The sequence below is a fragment of the Hippocampus comes genome, unplaced genomic scaffold (genome assembly GCF_001891065.2).
Source record: "Hippocampus comes isolate QL1 unplaced genomic scaffold, H_comes_QL1_v1.1 scaffold35, whole genome shotgun sequence".
Lineage (NCBI taxonomy): Eukaryota > Metazoa > Chordata > Actinopteri > Syngnathiformes > Syngnathidae > Hippocampus > Hippocampus comes.
The window spans coordinates 618,225-634,437 of NW_017805279.1; the positions used below are offsets into that span (position 1 = coordinate 618,225).

At 42.7% G+C, this 16,213-nt stretch overlaps 1 protein-coding gene across 4 annotated transcripts in view; it reads left to right on the forward strand.

Annotated features, from left to right (window-relative positions):
- Nucleotides 1-16,213, forward strand: part of rbms3 (RNA binding motif, single stranded interacting protein) — a 231,199-nt gene that overhangs the window by 96,481 nt on the left and 118,505 nt on the right. For all 4 annotated transcript variants that reach the window (XM_019870862.1, XM_019870861.1, XM_019870860.1 and 1 more), the window contains one exon: nt 10,251-10,309. In XM_019870862.1, the coding sequence (XP_019726421.1) occupies nt 10,251-10,309 (59 nt within the window). The remainder of the gene's footprint in view (nt 1-10,250; nt 10,310-16,213) is intronic.

Genomic DNA, 16,213 nt, shown 5'->3' on the forward strand with positions numbered 1-16,213 from the left:
CTCCATGGATCCGTCTCGCTGCCCTTATCTTTTCCCGACCCTCTTGTTTTATGTCTATGCATGCTTTCTATCAAAAGTGGCCCCAAGGTTGCCTGAGGTGCGCCGCGCCCGTCAAAATTCAATGCCACCGAAACTAATTAGCCCATGCGGCGTTCCGGCGGCAGGCAGATTGTAGCATTCGACGAAAGGTCAGAATCTGGAGCCAGTCGTACCCCTTCTCATTGCTCCGCTCTAACAGCCGACAAATCCAGACTGTCAGCTCACCCGTGTTAAACATTAATGCTGACTAAAAATGGCACTGAGGGTTTTCAGATATGAAAAAACTTCTATTCCATTAGCTGGCTAAGCTGTTTTTTTTTTCTTATCAGTATCATGGGCTTGTCTGCCATTTTGAAAAAAACGTGTGCACGTGTGTGTGTGTGTTTGTGACAGCGAGAGACAGAGGAAAGCCAAATTGTTGCATCACACACTTTCACCGAAAAGAAGACCCCGCCACGCTCTTTTGCCACTATCTCCGTAACATTTTTGACAGCAGAACATGTTGCTGCTCCCAAAGGCTCTTGCGCGGCGCCAAGAAAAGCATTTCAACTGCGGTCGGACCCTCCCAGTTATGAACTGTCATTTTTCACTGCCACAATGTTGGCACATTTTCATTAACCTCCGAAAGTTCACACTTCCCTCTCGGAAGAAAAGACCTTTCCGTTTCTGAATTATGTATTAAAAGCACCACACATAATTAAAGGACATGTTGTTTACTTCCCACCAGCGCAGAGGATATTCATTTCATAGTTTCCCCCAGAGCTTTCATGTTGAAGAAAGTCATGATGGAATAATTCTACCCCTGAATCAGAATCAAAATGTTGTAATGCGGTCTGACATACAAACATAAATATTCTCCACTTATTGTATTTTTTATTTTTTCTTTTGGGGTGGAGGGGATGCGGGTGTAATTTTCTACTCTTGCTAAAGCGGCGTGACAATTGCTTGTAACTGATATTTTGGTAAATGCTATATTTTGTTATTTTAAATTTTAATTTTTTTTTCATTTTTTTTTTTTTTTTTTAACAAATTTAAAGGAAATGTCCTGCCATGAAATATGCACATATCTCAGTACCAAAGGCAAAGGTTTGTCTTATTTATTATTTGGAATAAACTACAGTGGTACCTCTACTTACGAACGTCTCTTCATACGAAATGTTCAAGTTACGAAACACCTAAACAGGAAAATATTGCCTCTTATTATGAAATAAATTTCAAGATATGAAAGGTAAAAATACAATATGGGCCGCTACTCTCAGCTCCAAGTTTCCTGAACGCAGCATAGTTATAGCTGCTCTGCCATTGGCTATTACCGAGCATCTTCCTGGCATCCCATTGGCTAAGAGGGACCTCTTAAAACCAAACGTCAGTTCGTGACAAAACGCCAGGCAAAAACCACTTCTGAGAGAGATCATGATCTAAAGAGGGCAAAAAACGATGAGGGCACAGTTAATAGTTAAATGAGCATCATTTTTATGATTTATTCTTTGTTTTTGACATTATGAACAATTCTCATTTATTGAACAATAATCTAATGGTAACATGTATTTGTTACATATTTTGATGCATTTTTATGCTTTAGAAAACATATATGTCTAAATTTTGGGGTGGCTTGGAACGGATTAGGGCCTTTACATGGAAAACGCGTCTTCCAAAATATTCTAGTTAAGAAATTTCTTCCACAGCCAATTAATTTCGTAAGTCGAGGTACATCTGTACAGCTCCAGCTTTCTCCCATTGTTTGGAATGACTTGCCGATAGCGGTTGAGCGAGTAATGAAATGGATCGGGTGCGTGCTTATTTTTTGTTTTTATTCAACTGGATGGCTTTTAGATTCTTCACAGCCATCATTCTGATATATCGGTGTACCGACAAGCCAAAGGAATGGAAAGCAGCTTTGTTGGGTGCGCAGCCAAATAGCAAGAGGCCCTCTTAGTTGCCTGGCGAGGCTCGTACGAGGGGATGCACAACGACCTCCTCTGTGAGAAAAACTTCTTGGCGTCAACCAGCCAGGTTGAGGCTCAGGGCCAAAACCAAAGCTCAACATTAGTCCCGTCCAAACCAAAGATGATTTTTTTTTTTTTTTCTGAAATGCCAAAATGTACAACTCAGCCTGCAGAACCCCAAACTCCGCGGGTTAAAGCAGACTTTACACGCCATTAAACCCTCCAATGATTAAAGAGATTTTTTTTTTCTTGTTTGTAGTCCCGCTTGCGGAATCCAAACATGGTTTTAATCAGACCAAAAAAAAAAAAAAGGTTGAAAGTTAGAAAGCGAGGGATTTTGTTCCCTCTCATCTGGATAAACACAGACCACACATTTGACATTCTCTTCCCCCCCCCCCCAAAACATGCTCATTACTTCTCATTTGGCACCCCCACCCCCGTCTGCTTCCCCTCACCCAATTTGCGATCCGGGGGCCGGCACTTTCAATCACAATGACTTTGCACACCCTTGGCAGCGCCTGATCAAAGGAAAGAGGCGAGCCAAAGCGATGGCTAATCACCATCAATTGGCCAGATAACCTCTCCCGTGTGTGTGCTGGCGGAATGACGCTTGGACAACAAATGTTTGAGGTATGCTAAGTAGAAAAGTAAAGGGGTGACCCTGGGACCACCTGTTTTAGGGAAGCCGGTGCCTGCATACTCAACGCCGTCAGATTAGTCCTAATGACTCTCCGAGGTCCACTGTTGACACTTGCCGCCTGCTAATCAGAGACGCCCCCCGTGCGGGTTCTGTTGAAAAACAAACCGACACGGGCGGGCGAGATGTGTGTGCAAAGGTGTTCTGGACCAGATTCAAAGACCACACACACATACACGCACACTTGGGTTAAAGACTCAACCACACTCCCAAAAGTTCAATTGTGACCTTGGGAAAGGGTATTTCGTTTTTGTTCGTTTTTAAACTTGATTTTCTTTCATTCACAAAAGGCATTTTTCGAGTTTGCCTGCTTGCAAGGTGTCAGTCGCAACTCGGATATGAGAGCTGAACGACCCGTGAAAATAAGCCAACTGATATTTTGGCGGCTCGCGGTTTGCAGATCTGTCTCACAATTCCGAGGGAATCTTGATTTTCAAATGCTCGCATCGGTTTCGACACTCCAAAATGGGTCGGATGCGTTAATGGAAGACTCAAAATCAGGGTAGATATGTCAAACTCATTTTTGTCGCCGGCCACATTGTCGTGACCGTTTCCCTCGGAGGCCCGTTATGACTGTGAAAACATAAAGAAGTCAAGAATAATGGTTCGTTGAACGCTTGTTAAGTTAGGGTCATGAAGGTTTTGGTAATAAGAAAATGTTTACAATATCTCGCTTATTTTTTAAATTTGAAAAGTTGAAATTTTGATCCATATTTGAACGATCATCATAGAAGTTTCCCTTGCGGGCCAAATAAAATGATGTGGCGGGCCGGCTCAGGCCCCCGGGCCTTGAATTTGACACCAGTGCTCAAAATATTTTATTAAAACTAAAATATTTTATTCAAATGAAAAATCTTTTTTACCATTTACTTTTTGAAACATGCCTAATCTGTATTTTTTTTTTCTTGGTTAACCGGTAAGCTGAGTTTGCCGAGATGTCATAAACATACGACAGATAGCGATGGGAATGTGCAGATTGCGACATGCTGAGCAGAAGCATCTGCTCTCCTTGGAACATGAACAATTTTTGTGTCAAATGATTTTTTTTTTTTTGGTTGATGTTTTTCTCACAACCTCCCCCTTTTTCTCATTTCACTCTCTCACACAAAGCACTCTTTCTTTGCCACTTCCATCCTCTCCTTCCCCACCTTATCTCTCACCTTCCATCATCTATTTCCTCTTTTTTTTCATGATTTTTATCGCTCCATTTATCCCTCCCATAACTTTTGCCATGAATGACGTACTCGGATTGGTTAGTTTTGGTGCCGAGCGAAAACATACTTTTTGAATTAGGTGTGTTGCGTGCAAAAGACTTCCAGTACGTGACTTCCCTAAATGAGTCATTGGTTCTGCTCTCTTTTCATGACACATAGTCGGATAAGGAGAATTTAAACGTATGAATGAATAGCTGCTTTTTTTTTTTTTTTTTTTTTTTTTAATATTTTATTAAAACTAAAATATTTTATTCAAATGAAAAATCTTTTTTACCATTTACTTTTTGAAACATGCCTAATCTGTATTTTTTTTTTCTTGGTTAACCGGTAAGCTGAGTTTGCCGAGATGTCATAAACATACGACAGATAGCGATGGGAATGTGCAGATTGCGACATGCTGAGCAGAAGCATCTGCTCTCCTTGGAACATGAACAATTTTTGTGTCAAATGATTTTTTTTTTTTTGGTTGATGTTTTTCTCACAACCTCCCCCTTTTTCTCATTTCACTCTCTCACACAAAGCACTCTTTCTTTGCCACTTCCATCCTCTCCTTCCCCACCTTATCTCTCACCTTCCATCATCTATTTCCTCTTTTTTTTCATGATTTTTATCGCTCCATTTATCCGCACCAACATTTTATTGGGCGGGGCTAAACCGAATTGCTGCGCTTTCTTTCCAACAGTCGATTGTGGACTGTTGGTGAGCAGAAGAATGATTTTAGACTTAGGGCTGATATTTGAAATCTAAAACTCGATTTAAAATTGAATCCTCAACTCGAGACCCTGTTTTTGCGTGACCTTTTCTTTTTCATAAAATGCCTGTCTATCTTGCCACCGCCAAATTAAATCCACTCTTGAACTTTCCACGGTTCCAATGAACTCCTAAAACCCTTTTTGGAGCATTTCTTTTTCACATGAATGTTATTAGTGGAAATAACATCAGGAAAATGAGTCGCAATGGGAAGTTAAACATTGCGTGGCGGTTTATAGTTCGAGTTCTCTTTCCGAAATATATGCCTGTGATGTCATGCACGTGTAAATGTTTACAGTAAACTTAAATTGATGGTGTGTTTTTTTTTAGTTTGTTTGTTTTTTAACTGTAAGTTTGAAGACCACTTGTTTTCTCCAGCGTAGTTGTTTTTTGTTTTAAACATTTGAGGGACAGCGGTTACTACAGTGGACAGCTTCTCATGTTATCAAGTTACAGGGTGCATGAAAGGGTTAAAGTGACATCGCAGTGGCATGGATGCGAATTTCGTTTATTAAAAAAAAAAAAAAAAAAAGGTCTCATGCTGTTTATGTTTGAGGATGAGTAACGGCTCCAAGGCCATGCGAAGCGCTCAGTGGTGTACTCATGACGTCAACTCAGTGGTGGTGGTGGAGTGAACAGCTGCTCTGCCTTCTGCCAGGTGTCCAACATCTCGCCTTATTTGTCTTTGTGGCATTTGGGTCCAGCTGCCTCTCTTTTCGGACCGGAAACTTGACTTTCATCACTCCTTTTTGTGCTCTCGTTCCTGAAATCCTGAAAGTCATTTTGTTTTTTTTTTTATTTTGGATGTTTAGCCATCATGTCTTATTGGTGTTTCCACATGTTACATAACATTTCCTGCAAAACACCTTCAATTGAGCATTGGGCTTGTTTACGGCGGTTGCAGCAATCGTTTTGGAATTGTGATGATGCGCACCAAAATAGTCTGATGTTTGTACATATAAATACTCAAGTTCATTAACTCATTCAGTCCCAGCCATTTTCACCGGAGCAACCCCCTAATCCCAGCGTTTTACTGGATTTTGACTGATCTTGCAAGGCCCACAGAATATTTTGTTCTAATGCTATATAAACATGGAGCCTACCAAAAAGTTTGAACTCTCTTCTTTCAGCAGAAAAAAAAAATTCTATCTTTTTCCATTCTTCAGCAATCGGTATTCCAAAATGGCTAAGTTTAATGGAAATGGCGATTCCTGGGCAAAACACGGAGAAAAAGACCTTTTTGTAAAAACGTGCATTTCAAGCACATGAGGCACCACTGCCACCTAATGGTCGCTTTTTTACAAGATTTACAATGCAAACGGCTTATTCTCATTCACAGATTGCATCAGACCCTCCTCCCCTCTATGACGCAAAAAAAAAGACTTAGACGTACAAGTACGTCCTTGGTAGGCGGGGCCTAATTTTAAAAAGACGTACAAGTACGTCTTGTGGAATGAAAGAGTTAAGAATGTTTGTTCAATCATCGGCCCGGTGGTCGAGTGCTAAGCGCATCGACCTCACAGTGCAGAGGTCATGGGTTCGGTCACGGCTCTGGACTCCCTGTGTGGAGTTTGCATGTTCTCCCCGCCTGCGTGGGTTTTCTCCGGGTACTCCGGTTTCCTCCCACATTCCAAAAACATGCACAGCAGGCCGACTAAACACTCTAAATAGTCCCGAGGTGTGTGTGTGTGAGCACAGATGGTTGTTCATCTCTGTATGTCCTGCGATTGGCTGACAACCGGTTCAGGGTGTCCCTCGCCTCCTGCCCAAAGACGGCTGGGATAGGCTCCAGCATGCCCCGCGACCCTTGTGAGGATAAAGCCGAAAATGGATGGATGGATGTTCAATCATGTTTTACGATGGACTAGTTCAAAAACGTCAACAATGTGGATTTGACTTGCATTTGTTCGCCCGTCCAAATCGACGAAGTGTAAAATTGAAAGCAAAAATCCACTCCTTTTAGCCTCACCTTAGAAACGGAATCAGCCTGTACCGTTTCTTCACCATCCAGTAATGGCGTGCGGCATCCCAGCTGCCCAAAACATAACACGGGGAACTGGAGCAAAACACGAGTTCTCTTTTCAAACATTCAGACAGCTGTCAAACCAACATTATGTTTTCACGCCCACCAAAGTGGGGCATCCTGGGGTGTTGATCCACGATGACATCACAGTGCTGATCAGCATGGGATTGCCGCTGGACAAAAAGAGAACAATGAAGGATACGGAACAGGAAGGGGCAATGCTCGATTTTACAGAGATAAAATAAATAAATAAATAAATAACGCCACAGAGAGGAGTAGAAGCAGGAGATAGGAGAAGATGGATGAGGAGGGGGAGGGCTGAGGGCCAGCAGAGTCAGAGATAAGAGGCTGTGAGAGTGATTGAAATAGGATTAGCCGAGACAGGCCCCGCATCCCGGCCGCGGCATCACAGTGTTAAACCTGCGCTTCACAGAGACCGCCTCTGTCACATCAAAGCTTCCCTCAGGCCCGCCTGCCATTGAGGCCACCGAGTCACCCGGGCAGGCTCGGCCGCAGCTGCACACCGCCACATCCATGCATATCACGCTCTTACCCGTATGTCTCCATTACGGGTCGGAGGCTGCTGCCGACTTCTCCTTGCCTTTTCATCTCAACCGCCGTGCTCTTGTCAGGCCTCTTTGGACCAAATTGATGGGCCATCTCTTAAAATTCAGTGAGGGCGAAAAGGAATGAGTTGGCATTTGAAATACTGCATTATACTCAACCCACGGTATCCCCATACTCAAAATGAGCAGCTATGACCGGAATTATTCATACCCAAAGTTGGATTTAAAATGACATATGTTCGATGGATGTATTCAGATGGGAATAACGCAAGGAATCGGCTACGTCGTGTTTAAAAATATTCATTTAAAAAATATTCAGCGAAAATGTCAGATCATTCGGGAAATGAAATATTATGCACTGTTCTAGGCATTTTAATCAACAAAAAGATTTTATAGCACCCGTCCTCGCTCGGGTGAACTGTGAGCTGGAATCTCTCCAACATGACATCGGGTATGACGCGGGTACGTCCTAAACTGGTCGCCAGTCAATAACACGTGGGCGCAAAAAACATTCATGCCGATGGACAGTTTGTTCTCCAAATAACTTGTGGAGAACAGGGAAGCCATACCGAAGATTCGAACCCAGGGCATTGCGACTGTGAGGCATTCTAAAAAAACACTCCTTGTCAAAATGGATACATCTTAATGAGACACGTAACATTCTTACCATGTTTTTCTGACATCTGTAGCTACAGTGTTACCTCTACATACGAAATTAATTGGTTCTGGAAGAAATTTCTGAACTAGAAATAGTTGTAAGTAGAGACGCATTTTCAATGTGAATGCCCTAATTCGTTCCAAGCACCCCCAAAATTCAGACATAAATGTTCCCTCAAGCATAAAAATGCATCAAAATATGGAACAAATACACATTAGAATTAGATTATTGCACAATAAATGAGAGTCGTGCCTCATAGCCCGAGGGGCGAATGACGAGGACGCTGCATAGACACATATCTATCTATCTAAACACATAGACACATTCGGTAGAGGTCCCTCTTAGCCAATGGGATGCCAGGATGATGGGTAATAGCCAATGGCAGAGCATCAATTTCGTATGAAGAGACGTTCGGAAGTAGAGGTACCACCGTACCACGTTTATCTAGCTAACGGATCCTCTTTTGCCCATGGCTAGCCATCCTAATATTTATGCTATCTCTATCATCTTAACTTCAATGAGTAATTGTTTTTTTTTTTTTGTTTGTTTCACTGTCAGCCTAGTAACTCCAATATTAGCTTCACAGCAAAGCACACGTGTCTTACCAAGGGAACGTGCACCGCTCTGTATTCCCTGTTGTGTTTTGGAAGAGAATGCACATGCCCATTACCAATATGGCCTGTTTATCTACTGAAGAGTGACAATCCACTGATTGTCTCTGTGTGTGTTTGTGTGTGTACTTATGCAGTGTCTGAATTTGTAGGAACTGGTAGTTTTCTCTCTCAGAGCTCATCAGTTCAGAGACACCACCCACCCCACCGCAGCGTGCAGTAAATAGAGTCCCCGCCACTCGTTGAGAAATGGCACAATTATCCCCCACTGGTGAAATATGGGCCGGGATGCTTCACTGCTCTTTCTGCACAGAACATGAGTGTGTGTGCGCGCGTGCGCGCGCATGTGTGTGTGTATTTGTCATATTACGGCGGCATCATGTCGATTTGTTTCCACAGTCACGTCATAGGGAGCAAAAAATGGGAAACTCTTGAGTTCTTCCGGCAACTGCTCTGAACATGCTTGCGAATTTGGGGTCCGCCTGCATTGAAACATCACACACCTCCCAGATGCGGTTAATTACCTGTGTTGATTAGGCAACACCTGGAGACGTTTTTTTTTTTTTTTAATCGGCGGTGCAATTTGAGAGCAACGTCAGATTTAAAAAATATCATAATAAATGCAAATATTTCCAAACATGTCTGATCCACACAGTTTAGGTTGAATCACTTTATTTCTGGTCGATAAAGATTCCTGAATTTTCCTTTCTGTCGCTCCCCCCCACCCCCATGGTCTCATCAGTAGTTTTACCCGTGTCTTGTCATCCGCTTGCCTCCTTATCTCTCGTCCTATCCACTCTTTTCTTCCTCTTGCGTCTCCTCTAAAAAGCTCCCTCCCAGTACATTGTTGGACGTCAAATGCGCCTGACATATTGTATCCAGCAACCGTGGCAGAAAAGTTTTTCGCGCCGATCAAAGTCGCAATAATACCGTTCCGTTTATGCTTTGAGTGTCATCACACTTGTTTTTTGCCAACTGTTCGCTGATGGCGAACGAGCCGAGGGAAAAGCAAAACACACTTGGGATTTCATTTTTGGAAAGCTTAGTGATTCAAAGACTAGTTTCACTTAACATGATCGCCATTCGAACACCTTTTGGTGCTGCTGGCAATGCTCCAAGCTCCGCCCCTCCCCCTGGTCACTCTGGTCGCTCTGCACGAGACAGCACGGCCTTCTCAGTAGACTCTTCTCCCAGCGACATTCTGATCCAGAATTAAAAAATATTTTTTTGATCAGAATGCCATGTACAAACCACTTAACTTCTCCACGACCTGTCTGGCATTCGACCTTTCGAAAAAAAAAATGTTCAGTGACTCTCAGAAATGTCATTGAGCAGCGTGTAGATCTGAAGTCATCCATACTTGAGCTGATTAACCTCAAGTGGCTTCTCTCAGTGGCCTTTAGCAGTCGGCTACTTTACAATTCCGAGTATTAATAAATGACTCGAAATAGAACGGCAGTCAATAGAGAACCGTATTCTTGTCCGACCACGTTGTAGCACGCATCGGTTTCTTCAATTAACAGCATGTCCTCCGGAGACAGTAGATCTCATTGAATGGCTTTTATTGTGAAGCCACAAAGCAAAAACGTATTTGGGATTGCCAGTCGAGCCCCGAGTTAACATTAAAAAAAAAAAAAAAACAAACAAACAAAAGAAAAATAAGGCGTAGTGCGAACATGGCTAGCACATCAAAGTAATCCTCACACATGGCAAACTGTTTACACATTTACTTTTCTGTCTTTGCAGGTACGGGAAGATCGTGTCGACAAAGGCCATTCTGGATAAGAACACCAACCAGTGCAAAGGTAGGTCATTTGTACAAGTTGAACACACCAAATGTCAAGCCCAAGTTCAGAACGTACAGAATATATTACTGTGTAATCGTGTGTACATAATGCTCCTGATCTTAGTGGCTCATTGCTAATTGTTTCTCGAGCAGACGTTGTACACACAGACGTGCTTGAACATACTCGAGTACAAGAGCAATTAACGAGTGAACAAACCAAACCGGTGTTGGATCAAATTTAATGACTTGTCACACTCGTGCTTTGTCGGATTCCCTTTTCTTCCATTTCATGCAGTATCAATGAGTGAGTGTGGTCACTAATGGGTAAAATTAGCATGAGTGTTAACTTTGAGTTTTGTTTCGGGTTACGTGTTTGAATGTATAATGGTACCTCGACTTATGAAAATTAATTGGTTCTGGAAGAAATTTCTTAACTCGAAAATTTTGTAAGTCGAGACGCATTTTCCATTTAAATGCCCTAATCCGTTCCAAGCCCCCCCAAAATTCAGACAAATGTTTTTTCAAGCACCTCATAGCCCGAGGGGTGAATGACGAGGACGCTGCATCGACACATTTCTATTTATCTATCGACACACAAAGACACATTCGGTAGAGTTCCCTCTTAGCCAATGGGATGCCAGGAGGATTCTCGGTAATAGCCAATGGCAGAGCAGCTATATGTATGATGCGTTCAGGAAACTCTGAGCTGTGAGTAGCGGCCCACACTGTATTTTTCCGTTCCGTATCTTTCGTCACATTTCGAACGAAGAGACGTTTGTAAGTAGAGGTACCACTGTACTCATATAAGACCAATTAACAAACCCCAAATAGCGTCATTGTTCAGAAATTGAAATTCCGATTATGCTTTTCCGGGGTCTTTTCAACCACGGCAGCCGTGCAAATACGTTTGAATTTTGTCCTTTAGCTGCTAGCAAGTCTGGTTGGGCTTAAAGGGAGGGGGGAGGAAAAAAGTGACAGAGCAAATAGAATGATTGGGGTGAGTGTGCGGCTTTGCTACTTGCCCTGCGGTACCAAGCAGCACTGTTAAAAAGCGACTGACGTTCGATCATTCTATAATTGCTTTATGCGTGTCTCAAAAGGGGCGGCGAACTTGGCTCCTTAACCCTCGCTTGAGTTTATCTTAGCATGGATACGCGGGGGTCAAAATGTGGTTGGAAAGGACCATTTTCTTTTCGATGGGGAAAATAAAAAAGGGGGGAAATGCTGGTGTAGTAGGCAGAGGAGAGAGAAAAAAAAATCGATGGATATCTTCTGTACATTGGACGGGGGTTCGAGTAGCGTGATGTGGAGTTTTGCTGGTCTCAACATGGGAAAAGGCAGCGGAGAGGTGAAGTCGACTTATTTCTCGGATGAGGTAATAGCTCGGGCTCGATCACAGGTTGCTCTTCTCCATTTCAAGCTGACCCAAGTTTTACTCCTCTCCACTTTGGCACCGCGCGGGTTTTCCCTATGAGTCACCCTCAGGAAGTAAAAAAAAAAAAATTATAAGCACGCATATTTTATGAGCGGAAAGGATGGATTGCGTCCATTGAGAGCACTTGCTGGACAGAGGTGAGAGATGTAAAGGGAGACAACGAGAGGGCTGTGTAACCTTGGAAAGAGAAATGTTGTTTTTTTTTGTTTTGTTTTGTTTTTAGGGGGGCGGTGAAAGGAGCTCAAATTGTGTTTAAATACTTTGGAATAAATGGACTGAGTTTCGGGTTACACACAGCAAAACAATCCCCAGACATAATGCAAATGTTGCTATCTGGACACGTCCGCAATCTTTTGAAAAATGCATTCTGTGTACATTTTGACCTTCTTGCTCCGCACGGAAACAGTTTGGGGCGACTGAGAACAAAACTCAGCACTTTTTTTTTAAAATTCCGTTTTCAGTGTTTGCATGTATCTTGAGGAAATATGTCACATATCCGAATGGATTGTGTAGCTTTTTGCCTTTTATGCCGTTATCTCAAACTTGGCCAGTGACGTCGCCTCACCTGCAACGTCTGTTCAGTTTGCGCTGATAAACCGCACAAGGGCATATTTTAAACGTACGTTGGTAAACTTTGATTCGGTTCACTTTCAGGATTTGAAGACAGTGGTGATAAATTGCCTTCGTATGAAACCTTGTGTCGCCGACGTATCCTCACGCAGATCGGACAGCAGTCTGTTGTATATTTTCACTCACTGCTTGTCACATAGCACAATTATATGGACTGAAAACCGATACTACAGTCATAAAAAAAATTCAGAGCAGTCATTTATCGATCAGGGGCCACTATAAAAAAAAAATAAAAAAAACTGACATTATACTGACACTCTGTCGATGACGGGGCCAAACACGTCTGACCAATCAGCTAAACCACAGGTGTCAAACTCAAGGCCTGGGGGCCAGATCCGGCCCACCAGGTCATTTTATGCGGCCCGCGAAAGTAAATCATGTGTCAAATTGTCACTGGTTAATAAATAACAGTAAGATTTTGTAATCATTTTGTTACCCTGTTTGCACTCACGTGAACCATAATTGAACAAACTATTATGATTGACTTGACTGATTTCAAAACTAGTACAGTGGCACCTCTACTTATGAACATCTGTCTCTTCATACAAAAGTTATGAAACGCCTCAACAGGAAAATATTGCCTCTAGTTACAAAAGAAATTTTAAGATATGAAAGGTAAAAATACAGTCTGGGCTGCTAATCGCAGCTCCGAGTTTCCTGAACGCAACATACTTATAGCTGTTCTGCCATTGGCTGTAACCTAGAATCCTCCTGGCATCCCATTGGCTAAGAGGGACCTCTACTGACTGTGTCTTTGTGTGTAGATAGATACATATGTGTCTATGCAGCGTCCTCGTCATTCGCCTCTCGGGCCATGAGGCGTTCCGATAGTTTTACGTCAATGTGAATCACCCAGAAAACGTTTTCACCGATCCGGCGATCACTCACTACGCCGATGTTTGCCTTGGACATTTTCGAAGGCTCGTTAAAAGCCGACAAAAGCTAACGTCCTTGGATTGGTTCGTGACAAAACACCAGGCAAAAAACACTTCTGAGAGAGAACATGAACTAAAGAGGACAAAAAACGATGAGGACGCAATTGAAAGTTAAATGACCATTTTTCTTTTTTTTTTTTTTTTTTTTTTATTTTTGCACAACTTTTTATGCACAACTCTTATTTGTTGTGCAATAATCTAATTGTAACATGTATTTGTTCTATATTTTGATGCATTTTTATGCTTTAGAAAACATTTATGTCTGAATTTTGAACGGCTTGGAACGGATTAGGGCATTTCAATGGAAAACGCGTCTCTACTCACATTTTCTCGTGAAGAAATTTTTTCCAGAACCAATTAATTTCGTAAGTAGAGGTACCACTGTAACCTATTCATTTGTGATGTCCAAATATGTTCTCATTGTCCGACGTTTTATATCCGTACGTTTCCTGACAGTTCACCAGAGTTTTAAGATAGCTATAAAGCCCAGTTTGCTGTACCACCTCACACACGCACACACAAAACTTCACATCAACACAATGTAATACACTTCTCCCACGCACTCCAACACAAAGGGTGCACACACACGTATTGAGAGAGACTAATCATCCCCGCCCCCCATCCCCCCCACCCCCTGCACTGCCTGAGGTGTACTGTGCTCTGGCAGGAGTAGTGGCCATGCAACAGATCCATCAATCCTGCTACTAACATCACAGCTTGTCTACCTCTTCTGGCCTCTCTCCTCCTCCATTACCCCATGTTTCCATGAACCTCTCCTTCTTTCTTTTGACAGCGCTCACACGCTATTGCCCTGACACACACACACACACACACACACACACACACACACACACACGCACGCACGCAACAAGAGATTCATTTGTACTCTTTCAAGGGTACATTTCAGAAGTGATTTAGCGCGGGGAGGGGGGAGGAGGAGGAGGAGAAGGTCAGGGGAGCGGGATGTTCACCCTGGGAGCAAAATTTCAAAAGAAACAACACCATAGTAGCTGCGGTTAAGAATAGAAGCGTCGGAACGCATGATTCTCCGTTTTTTTAATAGGTTTCATTCGCATTCAACATGCGGCCCGGCGGTCCAGCGGTTAGCGCGTCGACCTCACAGTGCAGAGGTTCGATTCCAGCTACGGCCTCCCTGTGTGGCGTTTGTAAATTTCTCCCCGTGCCTGCGTGGGTTTTCTTCGGGTACTCCGATTTCCTCCCACATTCCAAAAGCGTTCATGGCAGGTTGATTGAACACTCTAAATTGTCCCTTGGTGTGTGAGTGTGTGCGCGGATGGTTGTTTGTCTCTGTGTGCCCTGCAATTGGCTGGCAACCGGTTCAGGGTGTCCCCCGCCTACTGCCCGAAGATGGCTGGGATAGGCTCCAGCACCACCCCGTGACCTTTGTGAGTATAAACCTCTGATATAAGCTGTACAAACCAATTGGGGATAAAAAATCTCGAAGAGAGGTGTCAGTAAACTAAACATCTGAATATTAACGTGACGTGATTAATTCTGAACACCAGTTCCGGAAGGGTGTGCACATTTGTGCAACCACCTCATCTTAATTTACGCTGCCGTTGTCTGCATTGAATCTGTTTTCATTTGCCTTATCTAAATAAACAAAAGTTTTTCTTTTTTATTTATTTTTTTTAATGGTGGAAAAGGCTTTTGAAGTTATTATATCACAAAAATTTGAATGTACCTATTTGTGATTTATTCAAATGTTGGCGGGGTAGAAACTAGACATGCCCATAAACACACTCGTTTGGTCTCGTGGAAACCGGTAAAAGGAAGTAATTGTATGAATTGCTTTCGTGCTGTCGTGCACTCCAGGTCACAGAAGGCATCTTAGTCTGCTCCAGCACACTCTGAATGGTCGCTTCTGTTTGTCTCCCCCACCCTCCAATTTTGTTTTATATCCTATTTAGAAAAAGGTCTCGGGATGTACCTATTTGTGATTTATTCTAATACAGTCAGTACTCTCTATATTCAGACTCTTCTTTACTTTAGGACGGGGGTGGAAAAAAAATACATAAGACGTACCGTATTTTCCGCACTAAAACGTCCTTCGCACTGAACAGTTTTTTAATGAACTCGGGGTTGAGTTTCACCTGAATCTTGATTATCCATCTCACAAAGACATTTTGGACAAATCAAATGGTCCATCGTCAGTGATGCTCCAAACTTAAAATTTGTTTAAAATGTCATCGATGCCAGAGTAGGAAAAAAAAAAATTCCCCGCGAGATTTCATATCCTGTTGTCATGATGGAAAAGTCTCTTCGTAGTTTTTCCCCCATTAAAAAAAAAAAAAGTATCTGGTGTGGCATCCCCACATTCTGGAAGAAATAAAACAAGTGATTTGGCGTTTACAGGATAGAAAATGAGTGAGGGAGAGAAAAAGGAACCCATTGTAAGAAGCCCGAACGGCTCATTCGCCAGAAGCGGTTCTTGAAAAGGCGGCAGTGTTTGAAATAAAGCAGGGCAGACCAAATGGAGACATTTTATTTTCCTCGCCAGGGCCTGGAGACGGAGGAAATGACCTCAACCCTTTAAAGGAACCTCCGCTTCCCTCTCCGCTCACTGGGAGATAAAGCTCTGAGAAAATTCGACGGCCTGACTGATGCGCCGCGACATTGGCCCGTTGCGCTGAATTGTGGGGAAACAGATGAGACGTGGAGTCTCTTGAGGCGTTTTTTGACAGTAGTCACTTGTTCACGTTTTTTTTTACTCCTAAACTTGCCAATCCTTTTCAGTCAGCCGAAGCACCACCCATTTACACAAAACTAAAACTTACCTTGCAAATCTGCAGAAATATCCACCAGTCATTTTGTTTGTTTGCCGATGCACGTTGCAGTGATGAATTTTGAGTTTTTTTTTTTTTTTAGTTTTTTTTTTTTTTTGCTGCACATGGAGCAGTTT